We start from the raw sequence: 21,009 nt of genomic DNA on the forward strand, positions 1-21,009 counted from the left end.
GTGCTGTCCGTGTTTTGGCTCTTGGATTTTCTAAGAGATGTGTGGTGGTATCTCATTGTTTTAATTTGCATTTCCCTAATGACATACGATGTTGAGCGTCTTTTCATGTGCTTAGTTGCAACCATGTTGTCACACAGCAGCATTCCCGTCTATCCCCTCGTGCCTACCCCTAAAAAGAAAGAAGAGTCTGTAAGACTGTTCCTTTTAGGGACTTTGCTTCACCTTTGTGCTTACACCTCATGTTTCTCTGTTTGGCTCCCAAAAGGTTGACTGGCTAGCCAATGACGGGTAAGATTCCTCAAAAAAGGAACAATCTAAGAGAGGCACAGTCGTGTGGGGACCATGAAGAGAATTCACGGGGTTGATAGAGGAGGGCATAGACCCCCACGTTCCCCCGTCTAAGGAGAGCTTCTGCCTCTGTGTGGCTGTATTCCTTCCCACAACCTGCTTGGGAAGTGATAACGTCAGTTCTCCATCTCAGTAAGTTTTCAACATAAAGGTTTTGTCCCCTGGGGAGGTACAAACAATAATTATTTATACATCATGGGACTTTTGACAGGCAAGGGTGATTGGTTTGAACCAGTTTTCTGGTATGGTGTATGGGACTCACAGACCTTAGGAAAACAATGCTACTTCCTTGTATGTGCGTCAGTAAAAGCCACACGGTGGCCCGATTCGGGGCTCTCAGTCCTTTGAGGCTGTGAGACCCTTGGCCCCTGTTTCAAAACTTTCTTGATTTCTGTTTCTTTCTTAACCCTTCGCCACCCCTCCTCGTTCTCTCACTGCCCGTGTTGCGCTGGACGCGACACAACCATATCTTCTTCAGTGAGGTATCTGTTCAGATCTTTGGCCCATTTTTTAATCAGGTTGTTCATTTTCTTATTGTTGAGTTTTAAGTGTTCTTTCTATATTCTGGATGACAGTCGTTTGTCAGATATGTGTTTCGCAAATATTTTCTCCCATTCTGTGTCTTGTCTTCTCATTGTCTTGACACGTGGTAGGAATATTTACACCACAGAATCATGACAAATCGGGGCTTTCCGTCAGAGAGCCAGTTGTTAAGTCATTACCAGTACACCAGTGCACACAGGCATCAGCCATTTATTGCGTGAACTGTTTGCCCTTGCCCTCAAAACTATTCAGTCCAGTGGGGGAGGCAGGTCAATGAGTCACTGTCTATAGTACAGCGTTCTAAGTCTGGGGATGGAAGCAGAGCAAGGATGCTATAGGAATATAAAGGAGGGGTGTCCACATTAGCCATGAAATTGGGATGGCCTCCCAGTGGAGAACTTGAACGCTGAGCTAAGTGTTTCAAAGTGAGCAGCAGTCCTCCGGATCCATACTGCCCAGCAAAGTAGCCATTTGCCACACATGGCTGTTTAACTCGCACTAGCCACACAGCAAGTAATCAACGGCACATGTTGTTAGCGGCTGCCACATCGGATTGAGCAAATACAAAACTTTTCCATCATCCCACAGAGTACTATTGGATAGCCCTGGTCTAGATAAACAAGTGGGAGAAAGGTGATCTAGGCAGAAACCACAGAATAGGAAGACTCGGAGGTCCGAGACAACATGACTCACTCTGGGGAGAGATGGGAGTTGCGGCTGAACAAACAGGCAGCAGTCAGATTACAAAATGTCTTTAGTGCAAAGCTGAGGAGTTTAAACTCTAGCCTGACAGCTATGGGGAGCCTCTGAAGGCTTTTGAACAGAAGCCTGATGTCATCTGCTTTGCATGTTAATAAGATCTCTCTGGCAGTTGGTGGAGGCTGATTAGAGGGGGCCAGCCAGGAGGCAGGGAGATCAGTTCTGAGACTGATCTGGGAGGGGAGTGAGAGAAGTTTGAAATGAGGTAGTGACCGTGCAGTGGCACAAATGCAGAGAGGGGGCACAGACAAGAGATGGGAAGGACCCACTAGCTGATGATGTCTGGCCCCTAGGAGGAGCTTTGTAGATATGTGTTGATTTAAGGAACTAATTCTAGTTGGGCCCAGATTGCACAACTGGGCGCATATCCCCTAGGACCCTAGGTGGTGTCTATTGCATGGATGAAAAGGTGCAGGGGCGATTCTTTTTTGGAAAGGGGGAGGGCAATAGGGAGAGAAACATGAGATAGATAGAGTGGAAGGTGGCATCTCCTGTCCTGTCTCGTGGCTCCGGTGAGAAGGGAACAAGCTGTGATCATGGAAGACTGTGAGGGACCCTGGTACCAAGCAGTGCCTCTCTGGGGCGCGGGGACAAAGGCTACTCAGAATTGGATGCAGGCCCTTCTCCAACCCCCTTGCCACATGGACTGCAGGGCAGAAGTAGTTTCCTGAAGGATCGGGCCATTTCACCAGCAGACAAGTGCAATGCACAGTGGATCCACAGCATCAGGAAAGACATTGCCAGGAGGGGATGTTTGGGGCCAGAGTAGGAGACACAGGAGACCAGGGTTTAAACACGTGAGCAATACCAGCCTCCGTGTCTAGGACTCTCAGAAGTAACTGGAGGAGATTTGGAGGGTAAGTGGCTACAAGCTACTGTAACTTGGGCATTGATGTTAATATCACTTTGTTTGCTCCTACAGGTCTATAAAGCTGGGGACATCTGGGTTATAGAATGAATGAGAGGTGACATGAGGCAGGTGTCACTTGTTTACTCATTAAACAAATATTTATTGAGCCTCTGTATGCCACGCACAGTGCCAGATGCTGGGCATACAACAGTTTACAAAACAGAGGTGGTCCCTGCCCCCAGGGAGCTTCCAGTCTAACAGTCACACAAATCAGTCCAGTGCCATCATCTGTGCATGTGCCATTCAGGAAAAGCACCGCAACCAGGAGATGGTCTAATGGGAAGGATTATTTTAGATTAAGGGTCAGGAAAGGACAATTTGAGAAAGTGATGGTTTGAGACCTGGAGATGCATAGGGCTTAGCTAGGTGAACAGCAGGGGATATGCACTCCAGATAGAGGGAACAGCCGGTGCGAAGGACTTGGGGACAGATCCTTGGCCAGCTAGAGGCTGACGGAAGGCCCGAGGGACAGGGACATGAAAGCAAGGAAGGGAGAGGCACAAGAGGAAGCTAGAGAGGGGGGACCAGACCTCACAGGGCCACATGAGGACTTAACATTCAACCCTAAGTGCAGCAGGCAGGGGAGTGATGCGATCAGATTCATGTTTTACAAAGATTGTACTGGCGTCTATGTGGAGAATGGGGTGGGCACAAGAGCGCCTGTAGGGAGACAAGTGGGGAGCCTAATTCAGTCACCTAGGGGAGAGATATTGCTGGCATGGCTGTGGTGATGGAGAGAAGTGGAGGAACCTGAGACGTATTTAAAAGATACATGGAGGCTAGGTTGATATAACTATAGATAGATAGATAGATAGATAGATAGATAGATAGATAGATAGATAGATGATAGATAGATTGAAGTGTTAAGTTTAGATAAGACAAACGGCAAATATTTTGACCATGCCAATATGTCCCCCATATGGCCTGTTTTGCTGAGGTCTAATGATGTCACATGGGCTATTGCCCTGTCTCCCAGCAGGACCAACCTTGATAGGAATCAATTTTATGTTTAAGGATTTCTTGAGAAAGCTTTCACAACTTCTTCAGTAATCTCTGCTCATGTTTAAAATAATTTCTATTAGGAAATCCCTGTTTGTATTTCATCTGAATGCCTCTCTCCCTAACGTTTCTCGATTCTTGATGGAAATAAAGATGCTAAACTAGTAAGTCACCTGGGCTGCCAAACATGAATGATGTCATAATGACAGTTCTGAATCATATCTGTCTCACAGCCCAAGTGATTTATTTGTTAGCAACAAAGAAAGATGCCTGAAAATCTCTTAAAAGGGATCCAGTTCAATTTTTGCACTTGTTTAGCTCACTGCCAAGTTCATTGCCCTTGCTACTCAAAGAGTGGTCTGTGGACCCAGCAACGTAAATTCAGGACTTGGTAGAAATGCAGGATTGCATCAGGACCTGCATTGTAATGCACTCTCCAGGCTATTCAGAGGCATGTTTATTTTGAGAAGCACCCTAGGGCCATCTAAAAGTGGGTGAGCAGTGGCAGGTGCCAGGTATTTGAAATGAAGCGAGCCTCAGCAAGTGGTTGGGGAAACTAACTGGTCCAACAGGAACTGGATTTTCTCTGGAAGTTCCCTGATCCCGTCACACAGGGCGTTGTAGCCCAATTCAGAGACGACATGCTGTTTCCTGGTTGTATGGCTGGTCAGAGGCCATACAACCTGGGTGGACACACTCCTGGGGCTGAAAGGCTGTCAGTCAGGTGGAAAGCACTCCCCAGGGACACCCCTAGGCAGCATCAGAGCCAAGGAGAGTCAGTGTCCCCTCCCCACAGCATGCTGTTTGGTCCTTGTCCTCTTAGCTTGGTCTCTAAGGGTCCTTTTCCCTGGGTGGTTAGAGAGACTCTTTCTTCCTTCTGAACGTAGCTGCATGATGAGCAGGCTGTTTTTGCACCTCAATTAAAAATACTGCCACAATGGCCTCCGGTGGAACAGAAGGTCCAGTTCCAGGGGCTCTGAAAACTCTGCCCGCACTGCGTGGTCAGGCTCTGTAGGCCAGTGACCCCTACGCCCACCTGAGGGGTGTGTGACAGACACCAGGCACAACCTGGCAAAACAAGGGCCCTTGTTTTATTACTGCTTTCTTGAGAAGGGTTTCAAGGCACGAAATCCAGGCCAGAACCTAATCATTTTGATCTATCTTCGCTGGGCTGGTCCTCCCACATAATCAGACAAATGGATGAAGTCTGTGGGTTGTTTAAAGCATATGGTTTGTAAATACTGTAAAATCAAACATTACTTTTGGCTTTTATTGACTGTAACATGTTCACATTACCTAGCACCAAAATAGCTTACTCAGTCCCCTTTGCCTTTGTTCTCTTACCTTCATTCCTGTGGTGACTGCCCCCTGCCTTCCATGGTGGTCATTTCTCTGCTTTAATTCCTCCTCCCCACCTGCCTCTCCTCCCTGCACCTTTTCTGCCCACTGATTCCAGCGTCTTTCTCACCTGTCCCACTTAACCTCTTGCTCTCTTTCCCTCCCTGTGTGCCTCTCATGCTGTTCCTTCAGTCTTTTGAAATGTCTTTGCCACCTTTTCCTTCCAGTGCTTTCATTGTCAGCAGCTGCGAGACCTCCTCACTCACGCTCGGCTCTCCCTGCTTCTCTCAGGCTATTTTCTCTTCTCTCTCAAGACCGACCGCAGAGACTCTTCTTCCGTGTTTTTTCTCTAAAGGCGATGTAGGGATCAGAGAATTGTAGAATTCAGAGTCAAAGAGACACAGCCTACATCACACCAACAGTTACTCCTGAGTCACAAACTGTTCTTCTTGTATCACATTTGACAATGGCCGCCTCGTCCCTCCTTAGAGCAGGAAGGGTTGGGGAATAAGTAAGAAACAGACGCCCATTCATCCTCCATGCTCCCTCACTAACACTTTCACCCCAACCCTTTCTTTTGTCTCAGAGTACAGCCCCACCCCCACGAACACACTTTCTAGTTGCCGTCAGTGCAGACATGTGTACCCCAGTTTTCCCTATAACACTGAGCTTTCTTCTCCAGTGTCCCTTCTCCCAGCCATGCTGGTCTGTGCTTCACGCCCCCAGCCGAGTACTAGGAAACATAATTCTATTTTGAGGGGTGAGGAGAGACAGTGGCAGTGGGGTTCCTCTCCCCAGGTGCAGCTCTTGGTGGTGGTGGGGAAGGTGCCAGCAGGGGTCCAACAGTCAGGGGAACAGGAAGCTCATCTGCAAGCCAGGGCCCACTCAGGGTCATGTTCAATCAGTCAACCAACCAGTCAGCCAATCACTAGTCAATGCTCTCGTGGGTTGGGCTTGTCTCTGTGCCACTGGGCAAGGCAGAAAACTGAGAGGGAAAACAAACAGTGCCCTGAAGAGACCCCCTGTAACCACAGAACAACATCCATCATTCTCAGCCAGGGCTTCTGCAAGCACTTTACAAGATCTAGGATGCTGCTTTCTTGGTAGCCAGGGGCACAGAGGTTACACCCAAGTACGCCAGACGGAGATTTGTGGAAAATGCCTCCGCTCCCCGGTGCGTCGCTCCTCCATGTCTCGGTTTGTCCACGTTGGCCACACAAAGAGTTAACTGAAGAGTATTCATTTGAGGGAGATGAAGGTCTTGGCTGAGCACCAACGGGAGGCTAGTCTTACCCAGGCCTCGGGACACATGTGCTCCAGTCCTGCCCTGACGCCCTAACCCTCCAGCTCAGACTTGTGCAGCTGCACCTTGAGTCTGGCCCAGCAGTACTCACCCTTGGAGAACAAGCAGGAAGCCGCCCTGCAAACCCTCCAGGTGAGTGGGGCTCGCAGGTAAGCAGGACATGCCCCACCAAGTCCGACTCCACCCTGCTGACTACCCACGCCACAGTGTGGGTCTCTGCCAGGCTCCTCAGTGAAAATTCCCAAGACGTGGAGGAAGTGGCGTCATCTTAAGGACGGGAAGAATTTCAGTTTCATTTCTTTGCCCCCACTCCCAACTCCCCACCACCTTCGGCACGCCCGCCATGGGGAGCACAAACACTGGTAGGAATATAGTCCTCTACCTGAGTTCCTTTCATATCAACCTATTTACCAACTAAATTGCCAATAAATTACTATTATAAAATGTGTGCATACATAGGCATATGCAGTGTACAGTATACACACACGTATGCAGATGTAGTTCCAGCTTTTCTTCCTTGCTCCCTTTCTGCAGGCAGCTTCAGACGAAAGCCTCTGACCCCTCCAGATGGGCTTCATCGGATCATGGGGGCCACATAGTTGGCAGGGAAGAGGCCCAGTTTGTTGTGTAGGCGGCCAGTCCACCAAGATGGGTTGGAGCTGTCCAAGACCTCGACCACCTCTCCACAGCGGAATCCTAGCTCGTCATCCTCGAGGGCCTCGAAGTCATACAGCGCCCGGGCCCACCGCACACGCTGTTGGGGGAAAACACAGAGGGGTCCTGCTGAGCTGGGCGTGAACCGGGCTGGCCTTTTGAGCCATGTCCACATAGAAGAGCCTCTGCTGGCTTTGGCATCAAGACAAAGTCCTCCGTAAGCAGCCTGCCCTGAAGGCTGACGTGTGGCTCTCCAGACACATTTCAAGCCCTTGTTGCAACTGAAAGCAGACTGGATGCGTAGCCCTGAGCATGAAGCTATCGGAACTCAGCCATCACCTTGGAGACACAGGACTTTGGCTGACAGAGATGTCGTCCCCCAAGGCCCCAAGAGAATCCTTGAGAATTACTCTCCCTACTTCAATAGGTGGTCTTTTTATTTTCCTCAAGTGACAGGCAGAATGGCAGTATGCCCAAACTAATAGCCCTTGGTGCTAGTCAAGATGAGCTCGGTGATAAAGGCAACAGATCGCCCTCTGCTGGAACCAAAGCCAAGAAATATGAGAAGCACAGGGCAAGGCCAATGGCCAAACTGAGAACGACTGACCGGATGGTGCTAAGCTGGGATCAGCTCCACCCCGGAACTCTCCCCCCACCGTCACTGGCTGGGTTCCCACAACCTCTATTTGAGCTCTGTGCAGTTTGACGTGTCTCCTGGAGGACCGTTCCTCTAACCGCCCATCTTGCCTCCTCCACTGAGCCCAGAGAGGGACAGTGCACGTACCCCGGCCACTTGGAGTTGTACTGGGTCTGTGTGTCTCCGGTGCATGAGGGTGGCATTCATTTCGCTGCCCATGCCCATGCCACAGTGCCCGTCATTTATGTCCAGGCTGCCTCCACGGCGTTCCTAGAAACAGATGCAACAGAAACCCCGTCATCATGTTGCCAGAAGCATTCCTCACAGGCTACCCCAGTGCCTTGCTTGGATACATAGACAGCCAATGTTGCAAGAATATTTGCTGATGATGACAATAAACCCTAGATGAGGGAAAGGTTGACAAAGGGACCTTAGATTCTGAAAGCAAAGATGATGCCAGATTTCATTTATTCAATCAAGAAATATTTATCAGGCACCTACCATGTGTCTAGTACCGTCCTAAGCACTGGGGAAATGTGGTTGGAAAGAGAAGGTCTCTGTCTTCAGGGAACATCAGTTTAGAGAAGAAACCATGCACATTTAAGTGGTAAGTGAGCAGAGAGCAGAGTGTCTAAGTCTGCCGGGGTAATCAGGGAAAGCTTCATAGAGGAGGTGATGCTAAATCTCCAGCTTAAACGGCGAGTAGGATCGGCCAAGAAAGGGTAGAGGGGACAGCATATAAAAAGCCTCAAAGACATGGGAGAAAACACAATATACCATTCCGGTTGCTGGATGTGTGGGGCGTAGAGGGAGGTAGCAGGAGATGAAGCTGGGGAAACAGATATGGGCAGCTCACAAAGACCTTTGTATGCCCTGCTAAGGAATTTAGGAACAATGTTATCTGGCTGTATTGTCCATCTCAGTAAGCCACCTAAAATCCCATCTAGAACAAGGCGAGGGGGAAGGAATAAATAAATAAATACATAAATAAGGCTCCATTGGAAGTGTTAATCCTTTTTTTCTTGTGGATCTGGACAGCTAGGTGGGTTAAGAAGCATGAATAGATTTGAAATCATGCCGAGAGGAAAATGAAGCATTTGTTCACTGAGTGCTCAGGGTAAGAGAGAGTGTGTGTGTGTTGTGTGTGTGTGTGTGTGTGTATTCAGGCAGGGACCCATTGGATTCACAGAGGCTTCTTTGCCAGAGCAGTTTCCATATCATATTTCTGCCACTTGGGGGGCCCAGGACCTCCTTTCCGGACTCAGTGAGACCTGATGAGGATGGGCCAGGCCTGGGCTGTTCCTCCCCCCGCCCAACAGTGGGGGGAATACAAAGATCCTCAGGGCTTATTTGCTATGGTTGTTTCCAGCACTGTGGGGAGTTTTCACACTCTAAGTGGCAGTGGGGACAAGATGGCCTGAGCCTTGGAAGAGAGAAGGACCTCCTCCCCACCTCACTGAGCCCCGCTTCATGTTTTCCAGAGACCTGATGAAAATGGTGATGCTGCAGGTACCGCTGCTGTGACGGTGGGGGAGCAGGGGGGTACTGCGAGGGAGCCTGCGGTGGGTGGTCTGACAGCTTGCGGTTCATCAAAGGCCGGATTTCTTCTCCTGCAGCCCCACTGAGGTGTGGGCCTCCTGGGGGTCTCCGGTCCAGGCTGTTGCCCCGGCGACCCTGGGAGAGAACAACAATGATGCAGACCCAGCATCCTCCTGCATCTTCTCTCCCTACCCCACCTTTCAGGCAGCTGTTCCCAGACTTTGCTCATGACAGCCAAGAAACAGGTGAAGAAGAGTGAGGGGCAGCTTAAGGAGAACCAATGCTCAGATGCTCATGTTTTCAGAAGCGGTCTCTGCATTCTCAGATTCTTCGAGTTTGGGGATGTCAGCTCTCTGGTTCACAGACTGACACTTTCCATGTGGCACCCATTTAGTCTATTCCTAGTGGGCTTGTTTTTCTCAGTGTAATCAAGTTTAAATGTTCTATTTTACTGACACAATGCCACCACTCCTTATCTCATATTGCCACACCGCTGGACATCCTACCCTCCAGATAAGCTCTGCTATTGACTTTGCATGATTCTGAACTGTCATTTATAGCCTGGTGGTAGAGACCTAAACACAACACTCTTGCAGCCATGGAAACCAGGCCTGCGCTGGGCACATTGGGAGGAGTAAGGCCTTCTTCCTAATGCTACAACCTCATGAATTAGAGATACTTCTAGTCACTTTTATTTAGCAATTACAGAGGGCCCTGGGCTTAGCATATGCCAGGCACTGTTTTAAGCATTTTACAGACATGAGCTCATTTAATCCAGTTCAATGCAGTTTTATGTTGCGTTTCTAATCTCTGCATACACATCTTGGTAGATTATTAATAATACCTCTGTCCATTTCCCGGTTAAAATAATTCACAAGATTTTGGTTAACCTTTGTTTTTCTTTCTGAATTTTTGTGAGCACTTGGCAGGAACCCCCTCTCTCCTTTGACTGTAACTTCTCAGGCTTAAAATCAGGTGATTACTTGAAAGGGATCGTTTTCTTTATTTCCCCAAAGCAAGTGTTGCTTTGAAAGTTCCAATGCCTTTTCAGATAACCTGTTCCTGGGATTTCAACTATTCTTGTCAATGCTTCCTCCTATAATACCTGTCTCTTATAACCATGTTATTTCCTTTGAAAAATATTTTATAAATTATGTATGTGTGTGTGTGTGTGTCTGTGTGTGTGTGTATTGGTTTACAGAGGCAAGTTAATATTTTCTTTGTGCCTACTATGGACTAGATGCTGTGGCATTCTTAACTGGGCTAAGTAAAAAGGACAGTTAGCAATAAAGTCAGGATTTAAAGCCAGGTCTGTTGGATGCATTGTCTGTGAAAACAATACTCTATATTCCAAATTGTTCTAAGAGCAAGAATTCCATGGCTAATTTTCTCCTCCAATACCTCTCCCGACCCTAAACCCTGTCACAAAGCTCTAGCTGGGCCAAAACTATGATGTAGTAATGTCTGTGAGTAACGAAATAACGGCGTCCACATAAGAGCGACTATGCACTGAGTGCCCGCAGTGTCATCAGGAATGATTAAGGGAAGAGGACACATTACCTTTCTAACCTTCACAACCACTCTATGAGGTAGCGCTCACTATCGTCCTGACTTAATGGTTGAGGAAACGGAGGCTTGGAGAACTTTCCAAAGTCACAAAGCCGGAGATCTGACCTCAGAGGTATTCTGCCTTTCGGAATCCTCAGAGGAAGGATCTGCCCATCAATGCCTCATCCTGGTGGCCCAGGTAGGACGCCAGCTGCCTTGGATCTCTAGATTGGGCTGAGCGGGATCTGAAGGGTACCTGATCCTCTTGGGTTCTATCCCTCAGGAAGATCTGCTTCTGTTTGGAGATGGAAGTCGTCCTGTAGTAGTCCACCAGCTTATTGAGCGATGGAAACTTCTCCGTCCACAGGAAGTAATTACCCTTGTTATCCCTCATGACCTTGAAGTGCTGAACGTCATCCTCGTGCCTAGAGATCAAGGCAAATCCAAACTGGGTGTTACGTGGTGACCATGTCCCCGCACCCAGGGCTGATTGCGCCCAAGGGCTGCCCGAGTTCTGTTAGGGCAGGACATGGAGATGTGGGTGGCTGGCTCCCCAAAACCTGGTTACCCAGGTGGGGGGCCCAGTCAAGCTCCAAGGGGAGATTCAGGAAGGACTGCTGGGGACACAGGCTGTACTAGAGGGAGCCGACCTTTTACAAGGAGAAAATGTTCCAAGTTCTTTAAAGACGAGACGTCAAGGACCTTTTACAATGTTTATTTGAAATGTGGCAACCCGAGTCCTATCCTATGCTAAGACCTCTGCTAAGACCCAGCGGAGAGGAGCTTTTCAAGCCCTCGTTATCTTTCTGTTATCAGGAATACTTTGCACCAGCTCCTTCAAGCCCCTAAACTAACTCTGGACAGTAAGACACTACTTTGAGAAACTTGTCATACTTTGTTCTCTACATAAGGGAGAGCTCTTGGTCTTGGTTTATGTTTTGCATAAATAAGGTTGCAAAGCATTTGGAGCTTTTGGGGTGGAGAAGTGTTGTATAGAATTGTAGAATTTTAATTGGAAAGGATCTCAGAAATTGTTTAGCTTTATGTCTCTGTTACAGCTGAGGACGCCAAAGTTCAGAAAGATAGAGTGCTTGGTCAAGGTCACCGTCAGTGAATGGCAGAGCTGAGGCAAGAGCTAGTCTGATTCCAGCCTAGTGAGCTGGGCCTGTCACACCATGTACACATGCTAACTTCTTTTAGGTCAGCACATTTTGACACTAGCTGGACTCACAAATGATGGGGTACATTTAGACCAGGATTAGAGAGACTGGATATTTTTTCATCAGGAAAGGGACGGGACCTTTACTAATAGCTTCAGTCTTTCTTCCTCACCAACTCACTGTTTTTCAGATTTCAAGTTTATTTGTCAAATGGACATACATTTATATTGAAAAATTAACTGACACTAATGGTACCAATTGTCCGATCCAGCAGAAAAGTCAGAAATTTAAAGTGTTGGAGAATAAAGATACCGCTGAAGGAGGTTTCTTAGGGATGGACTCCGTGGTCCATGTTCAGAGGGGACAGGAATTCTGGTCTTCAGTCTCATCTTATACGGTGGACTCTGCTCATGGTCAGGTGAACCCATGTGGTCACCTCTGCTGGGCGCTCTGGGGTAGTAACTGACACTTGGCAATCACTGCACAGCCTTCCCCTTGGTTTTGGCCATTAACAGATGTTTTCTTCACTCTAACACCACATGGCTCAACTCACAGTCATTCCCCTCACATCTGGGTGAGAAGGAGGAAATATCCTTGTGGTGTCATTATTCATCCACTGACTCTGGGTCAAAGAACTCAGAGTGAGAAACACTAACCCTTTCACTCTCGCGAGCTGAGAGGATGGATGCTAGGGTTGCAGTTGGTCATCTGGGCCAGTGGAGGGAGAGTGTTCTGAGAGGGGCAGAGAAAAGGATACAGCTCAGGTCTCCAGATGCGAAGGTCTAGTGTTTCAGACCCTTAACAAATGCTAAGTGATAGAACTACAATTAGCTCTTAATTATCTGTGCTCAGGACAGAAAGCAGATGCATAAATAAATAAAAGTGATTTTGCTCTGGAATACATTATACTATATTTCTGCAGAAGATGTAACAACAATTAATGGTAATAATCACCATAATGAGAAGCTGCATTGCCTCAATAGCAGGGGAAGACTTTGGCAGAAGTCAAGGCTGACTTTTATAGAATTCATTTCAATTGAGGAAATATAAACCATAGTTCCTAGCTGAAAAGGCCAGAGTCAATTTCATGCAAACAAAAGGCACCAACGGATGCCCCTCAATCTAACAATTCACTTGGTCCCATCTATGATCAGGGCCCTTAAGAAATAGGTTTGACTTGTAAGATTTATTAACAGAGCAAAATTGCATTGATTAAGACCTAACAAGCTTAGAATCTGTGACACATCAATAATGGCCTGAGCTGAAATTTATCAATGCCCAAGCTGTGAAGAAGAAAGTTTTAGTTAAGGAAAATCAAGAGTTTAAGCAAGACTGCGAGACCAAGCAATTTTTGGGCACATTAGAGGCTCACACACATCTAAATGGTTGACCCATTATTTTATGAGGTACAAGAAAAAAATACGATGAACACTACTGCCAAGTGCCATCCAAGGGAAAGGCAGGGATCTTCAATACAGGGAGCAGCACATCGAACCTTAGTAACTGTGTATAACAAGTTTCAACTTGTCCCGTGCAGTCAGTCGGGTGTGAGCTACGGTTGAAAGAAGGTGTGTTTTAAAGTGTGTCGTAAATCATGGATCACGAACAATGCATTAACATGAAATTTTGTTCCAAACTGCAAAAAGGTGCTAAAGAAACACACAAAATGTTAAAAATTAGTTTATGGTGATGCTGCAGTGACCATGAAGATGGTTTACACGTGGTTCGAATGATTTCATAATGGTTGTGAATCAACTGAAGACTAGGAGAGATTGGGACGTCCTTCAACATTAAAAACCCAAAATAATGTTGAAAGAGTAAGCAAAATGATTCGATCAAACAGACGATTGACTATTAGAGAAATTTCTGAGGATCTGAACATTTCTTACCGTTCCGTTCAAAACATTTTAACAGATTTGAACATGAGGTGAGTGTGAAATTTGCTCCACGTATTTTGACTGTCGAACAAGAGCAACAGTGTTTGTCAATTTCATTGGAGTTGCACGATCGTGCCGCTTCAGATTCCAGCTTTTTAATGTCATCCTGGGAGATGAAACTTGGGTCTATGGTTGTGATCCTGAGACCAAAGTTCAGAGTTCTCAGTGGAAATCACCCAGTTCTCCTTGTGCGAAAAAAGTGCGCCAATCAAGATCTAACATCAAGGTGATGTTAATTGTGTTTTTTTTGACATTGATTGAATTGTGTGAGCTGAGTTTGTACCCAGGAACATTACGGTGAACTCTGAGTAGCATAAGAGCTTATTAGAGCATTTAAGAAATGAATCGCTTCTCGGCCTTTTGGCTAAGATCAAGTGAAGAAATGATGTGCATAGAAATGGGCAAACAGTTTCATCCTCCATCATGACAATGCTCCATGTCACACATTGCTTCTAGTATGGCAATTTCTGCCAAATAAAAACTTGACGGTGTTTCCTCATTCACCTTATTTACTGGATCTGGCATCGTGCAACTGCTGGCTCTTCCCCAAAGTCAAAATAATTCAGGACATCGAGGCAGCCATACCAGTATAACTAAAGACATTCATGAAAGAGGACTTTCAGAACTGCTTCAGAAAGTAGCAAGAACGATGGGATAAGTGAGTTTGAAGCGAGGGGAACTATTTTGAGGGGGATAATGGCAATGTGTCTTTTACTGTAATAAATTTTTTAAAATTTAAACATTCTAAACTCAAGGGTAACCACTCAAAAAACATCCAAATCTGAAATATATACTGTAATAAAAGAAGAAACAGAGCGAAACATCATAGAATACTACCACACAGAAATAACAGACAACAACAAAAAGGCAAAGAAACAATGGAGACACAGCCTTACCAGAAAACTAAAGACAGAATGACAGGAAATCCTCACATATCAATAATCACCCTAAATGTAAATGGACTGAACTCACCAATAAAGAGACACAGAGTAGCAGATTGGATCAAAAAACTAAACCCAACCATATGCTGCCTACAAGAGACACATCTCAGCTACAAGGACAAGCATAGACTCAAAGTGAAAGGGTGGAAATTGACACTTCAAGCAAATGGTACCCAGAAAAAATCCGGTGTAGCCATAATGATTTCCGATGAAACAGACTTCAGGGTGAAAAAGATAACAAGAGACAAAGATGGACATTTCATAATGGTAAAGGGGACTATACAACAAGAAGACATAACAGTCATCAATATTTATGCCCCCAATCAGGGAGCACCGAAATATACCAAGCAACTACTAACAGAACTAAAGGGAGAAATTGACCAAAACACAATTATACTAGGGGACTTAAATACATCATTGACAGCTATGGATAGATCATCCAAACAGAAGATAAATAACGAAATCGCAGCCCTAAATGACACATTAGATGAATTGGACATAATTGACATATATAGAGCACTTCATCCTAAAACATCAGACTATACATTCTTTTCTAGTGTACATGGAACATTCTCAAGGATAGACCATATATTGGGACACAAAATCAGCCTCAGCAAATTTAAGAAGATTGAAATCATACCAAGCATATTCTCTGATCACAAAGCTTTGAAATTGGATATCAACTGCAAAAAGAAAGCAGGAAAAAACACAAATACATGGAGATTAAACAACATACTTTTAAAGAAGGACTGGGTCAAAGAAGAAATTAGAGGAGAGCTCAAAAGATACATAGAAACAAATGACAATGAAAATACATCCTACCAAAATTTTTGGGATGCCGCGAAAGCAGTTTTAAGAGGGAAATTTATATCATTACAGGCCTATCTCAAGAAACAAGAAAAATCCCAAATAAATAACCTCATGTTACACCTTAAAAAACTAGAAAAAGAAGAACAAGCGAAACCCAAGGTCAGCAGAAGAAAGGAAATAACAAAAATCAGAGCAGAACTAAATGAAATAGAGAACAAAAAGACAATAGAAAAAATTAATGTGACAAAAAGCTGGTTCTTTGAAAAGATTAACAAAATCGACAAACCCTTGGCTAGACTCACTAAGATAAAAAGAGACAAGACACTAATTAACAAAATCAGAAATGAAAAAGGGGAAGTTATCACGGACACCACAGAAATACAAAGGATTATCCAAGAATACTATGAAGGACTATATGCCACCAAATTTAATAACTTAGAAGAAATGGACAAGTTCTTAGAAACATATAGCCTTCCAAGGCTGAACCGAGAAGAAGTGGAAAATCTAAACTGGCCGATCACCAGTAACGAAATTGAATCAGTCATCAAAAACCTTCCCAAAAGCAAAACTCCTGGACCAGATGGCTTCACCAGTGAATTCTACCAAACCTTCAAAGAGGATCTAATACCAATCCTGCTCAAACTCTTCCAAAAAATTGAAGAAGAGTCAGTACTCCCTAACTCATTTTATGAGGCCAACATTACCCTGATACCAAAACCTGGTAAGGACAACACAAAAAAAGAAAACTACAGACCTATATCTCTGATGAATACAGATGCTAAAATCCTAAACAAAATTCTAGCAAATCGAATACAACAATGCATTAAAAAGATTATTCATCACGACCAAGTGGGGTTCATCCCCGGGGCACAAGGATGGTTCAACATTCGCAAATCCATCAATGTGATACATCACATAAACAAAATAAAGGACAAAAACCATATGATTCTATCAATTGATGCAGAAAAAGCATTTGATAAGATACAACATCCATTTATGATTAAAACACTTACTAAAATTGGTATAGAAGGAAAATACCTCAACATAATAAAGGCCATATACGACAAGCCCTCAGCTAACCTCATAATTAATGGTGAAAAGCTGAAGCCCTTTGCTCTACGTTCAGGAACACGACAAGGTTGTCCCCTATCACCTCTGCTTTTCAACATAGTGTTGGAAGTCCTCGCCAGAGCTATCAGGCAAGAGAAAGAAATAAAAGGCATCCAAATTGGGAATGAAGAAGTTAAATTGTCACTCTTTGCAGATGACATGATGCTATACATAGAAAACCCTAAAGACTCCACCAAAAAGCTATTAGAAACAATCAATGAATATAGTAAAGTTGCTGGCTACAAAATCAACGTACAAAAGTCCATTGCTTTCCTATATACCAACAATGAAATCTCAGAAAAAGAGATAGAAAAAACAATTCCTTTTGCAATTGCAGCAAAAAGAATAAAATACCTAGGAATAAACTTAACCAAGGATGTGAAGGATTTATATGCTGAAAACTATAAGACATTTTTGAAAGAAATTGAAGAAGACACAAAGAAATGGAAAGACATTCCGTGCTCATGGATTGGAAGAATCAACATCGTTAAAATGGCCATATTACCCAAAGCCATATACAGATTTAATGCAATCCCCATTAAAATCCCAATGGCATTTTTTAAAGAAATAGAACAAAAAATCATCAGATTTGTTTGGAACCACAAAAGACCCCGAATAGCCAAAGCAATATTAAAAAAAAAGAACAATACTGGAGGTATCACACTCCCTGATTTTTCCTTGTACTACAGGGCTACAATAATCAAAACAGCTTGGTATTGGCGGAAAAACAGACTCATAGACCAATGGAATAGAATTGAGAACCCAGAAATAAAACCACATAAATATGGACAGATAATTTTTGACAAAGAAGCTAAAAACATACAATGGAGAAAAGACAGCCTCTTCAATAAATGGTGCTGGCAGAATTGGATAGCCACGTGCAAAAGAATGAAACTGGACTGCTATCTGTCACCATGTACCAAAATTAATTCAAAATGGATCAAAGACTTAAGCATAAGACCTGACACAATAAACTGCATTGAAGAAAACATAGGTACTAAACTTATGGACCTTGGGTTCAAAGAGCATTTTATGAATTTGACTCCAAAGGCAATGGAAGTAAAAACTAAAATAAATAAATGGGATTATATGAAACTGAAAAGCTTCTGCACAGCAAAAGAAACTATTGACAAAATAATGAGGCAACCAACTGAATGGGAGAAGATTTTCGCAAACAGTTCCTCTGATAAGGGGCTAATATCCAAAATATACAAGGAACTCATGAAACTCAACAACAAAAAAACAAACAACCCAATTGAAAAATGGACAGAGGACCTGAAGAGACATTTCTCCAAAGAGGATATACAAATGGCAAATAGACATATGAAAAAATGCTCAACATCGCTAATCATCAGAGAAATGCAAATGAAAACCACAATGAGATATCACCTCACCCCAGTCAGAATGGCTTTCATCAACAAAACAAATAGTAACAAGTGTTGGAGAGGCTGTGGAGAAAAAGGAACTCTCATACACTGTTGGTGGGAATGCAGACTGGTGCAGCCGCTATGGAAGGCAGTGTGGAGGTTCCTCAAGAAATTACGAATAGAATTACCATATGACCCAGCAATCGCTCTCCTGGGTATCTACCCCAAAAATATAAAAGCATTTCTCTACAGAGACACGTGTACTCCAATGTTCATTGCAGCTTTGTTTACGGTGGCCAAGACATGGAAACAACCAAAGTGTCCTTCGATAGATGAATGGATAAAGAAGTTGTGGTACATATACACAATGGAATACTATTCGGCGTTAAGGAAAGATGATATAGGAGCATTTGTGACAACATGGATGGATCTCGAGAGAATAATGCTAAGTGAAATAAGTCAGACAGAAAAAGCAGAGAACCCTATGATTTCACTGATATGTGGTATATAAACCAAAAAGAACAAGACAAACAAATGAGAAACAAAAACTCATAGACACAGACAATAATTTAGTGGTTACCAGAGGGTAAGGGGGTGGGGGGTGGGTGATGAGGGTAAAGGGGATCAAATATATGGTGATGGAAGGAGAACTGACTCTGGGTGGTGAACACACAATGGGATTTATAGACGATGTAATACAGAATTGTACACCTGAAATCTATGTAAATTTACTAACAATTGTCACCCCAATAAAATTAATTAAAAAAAAAAAAAAAAAAAAAAAAAAAAAAAAAAAAAAAAAAAAATTTAAACATTCACTGTATTTTTTGATCACACCTCATAAGTCCCTCTTACCTATTCCTTCAAATATCCATTCTTTCTAAATAGTAAAGTGACCTCAGTTTATTACCCAAGATTGGATTTATGGACTTAAAGCACTCAAGCCTCATGCCTTTCAAAATATATTGAATAATCCAGGCCAGCATTTCCTGTCAACTAGACAGCAGATTTCACTGGACAGGTTGTCATCCTCTTCCTATACTGCGATTGGCATTAATTCTTGCACTTACGGTCACCATATTTGATACATGACTTGCAACCCTTGACACGCTGACCACACGCAGTGTGTTCAGACTTGGGGCTTCTGAGTGTGGGGCTGTGTCATGTTTCTGCCTGGATTGAGTCACTTCCTCCCGGGAGCCGCATGTTACTGAGATTGTGCTGTTACAGACCCCCCATTCCAGCCCTCCTCGGCTCTGCTATGTTGTTCTCAGTTTTGCTGCATTTGAGGTAGTCCTTCTTTTTGTGCAGCCACCTCCAACTCCATCTGTATCCTACATCAGTGACTTGGGGATTTTATTTTTCTCTGACTCTTCTTCAGACATCCATCAGTAGCAAAAGAAAAGGTTAAGATTTAGACCCCAAGATGGATGTGGACAATTGGGAGTTCTCCCTTCCTTCGTCCTCCCCACTTCCTTCCACAAATACTCACTGAGCACCTACTGGGTACAAGGCACCGTTAAAGGCACAAAGATGAAATAGATAAAAATCCTGTCCTTCCAGAAACACCTGGACTAGAGGAAGAGGCAGATGAATGTACTCCTTAGCACAAACCAAGGTGTTATGTGCATGTGTTATGGGAAGGAAATGGATGACATCACAGTGGATAAGATGCCTGGGCCCCTTGGCCACCATGCTCCTGAGCAATAGGTCATATACGACAGGTCACCTCATGGCGTTAGCAGTCTGGGTCAGGACTGTGTCGGGAATGGCCAGTACCTGACAGAGATGGAGAAGTCCCCTGGAGAGCTCTGGCTGGCCCGGATGATGAAGAAACCAACCTCCTTGCTCATGAGTGAGTTCTCTGCCTGGTGCCGTGAGAGGCCTTCGTGAAACCATCTATTAGGTGAGAGAAAACCAGAGGATCTTGGTGAGATGCCTGAGGACTAGAGGGGGAAAGTGGAAGATAGAAGACCCAAATGAGAGAGGCTGGGACTCTGCTCAGAAGGGAGCAGAAAGAGAAGAAAGGGGCCAGGAGCCTTGGAACCCAACAAATGCTCCAGGCAGTTTTCAAGTGAGTTCCCTGTGATGCTCCATCTCTGTTCTTTCCTCCAGGAGAAGTCACTCTCCAGCTCAGAAAACCTGAATCACGGAAATGTGCCACTGCACCAAAATGGGACCATGTGGGAGTGACTCACTGCAGGAAGTGGCCACCTGCTGGCAGCTACCTGAGCGATGTTGCTAGAAAAGAACTGCAGGGACACCCCACGTCCCAGGAGGACACGGGGTGGGGGGTAAACAGGTGGAGCTGGGAAGGGCCTTGGCCGCTGGCTCCCAGGCTGAGACCTCGCCTGGAAGGAGAGCGACAGCCCAGGGGCCTGTGCTCCCTGGGTGGGTGGTGCAAGAAGGGCTTTTCTGCTCAGTGTGCTGGGCAGAGGCTGCAAGACACCCAGGGATCCCTGCACACACACCTGGAAATGAGCGGGGCTGGCAGGCGCCAGAGAGCCTTGTCTACACAGCCAGCTCCTGGGCCTCCCCAAAAATCCTCACTGGAAATAATCTTTATCGTGGAAAAGAAGCAAATGACGAGAAACTGTTCTTTCAAGGGGGGCGGTGATGGTGACAGCTTCCAGAAGTGTTGCAGGTGGTGGCACGTAGTATGAAAAAGGCCGTCTGTATTTTCACCGTAAGTCTTTGCTGTAAACAACTTTGCAGCAACTATCTTTGAAACAAGTATTTTTTTGCCCTAAATATTTTCACCACGTAAGGCAATTTTGCCATAAAAAAGATAAAAATCACTACAAGTTAAAGAACATGATCAGAGATACTTTATTTTAATATATTTAAAATGTGTGTAGCTTCATGGCAATACCACACAGGTAACTGATTTTATTTTGTTGGTTCGTACCTAAGCACTTGTCTTTGTACTGTGGGAAATGTGGGTTCAACCCTGTGCCCTCAAAGAGGGCCCTGGCCTCTTTCTCCTCTCAATTAGTGTTTCAAAATAAGAAACCAACTCTTGGGGCAAATCATTGTCATCTGGAAGAAATTCTAGCTATTTTAAGACCACCACCACGTCTACTCGTCACTGTATAGATGGTTAGGA

General features: G+C 44.8%; 1 protein-coding gene across 2 annotated transcripts in view; it reads right to left on the bottom strand.

Moving 5' to 3' along the window:
- Nucleotides 1-2,736: 2,736 nt before the first annotated feature.
- GRAP2 (GRB2 related adaptor protein 2) overlaps nucleotides 2,737-21,009 on the bottom strand; it is a 46,498-nt gene continuing 28,225 nt past the window's right edge. The window contains exons 4-8 of one of the 2 annotated variants that reach the window (XM_081058877.1): nucleotides 19,683-19,802; nucleotides 10,835-11,003; nucleotides 8,977-9,165; nucleotides 7,639-7,761; nucleotides 2,737-6,954 (exon numbers count right to left, since the gene is read on the bottom strand). In XM_081058877.1, the coding sequence (XP_080915003.1) occupies nucleotides 6,775-6,954; nucleotides 7,639-7,761; nucleotides 8,977-9,165; nucleotides 10,835-11,003; nucleotides 19,683-19,802 (781 nt within the window). In that variant the 3' untranslated portion in view covers nucleotides 2,737-6,774. The remainder of the gene's footprint in view (nucleotides 6,955-7,638; nucleotides 7,762-8,976; nucleotides 9,166-10,834; nucleotides 11,004-19,682; nucleotides 19,803-21,009) is intronic. The other variant, XM_081058878.1, reaches the window with a different exon arrangement.

The sequence above is a fragment of the Rhinolophus hipposideros genome, assembly GCF_964194185.1.
Source record: "Rhinolophus hipposideros genome assembly, chromosome: 9".
NCBI classification, from domain to species: Eukaryota; Metazoa; Chordata; class Mammalia; order Chiroptera; family Rhinolophidae; genus Rhinolophus; species Rhinolophus hipposideros.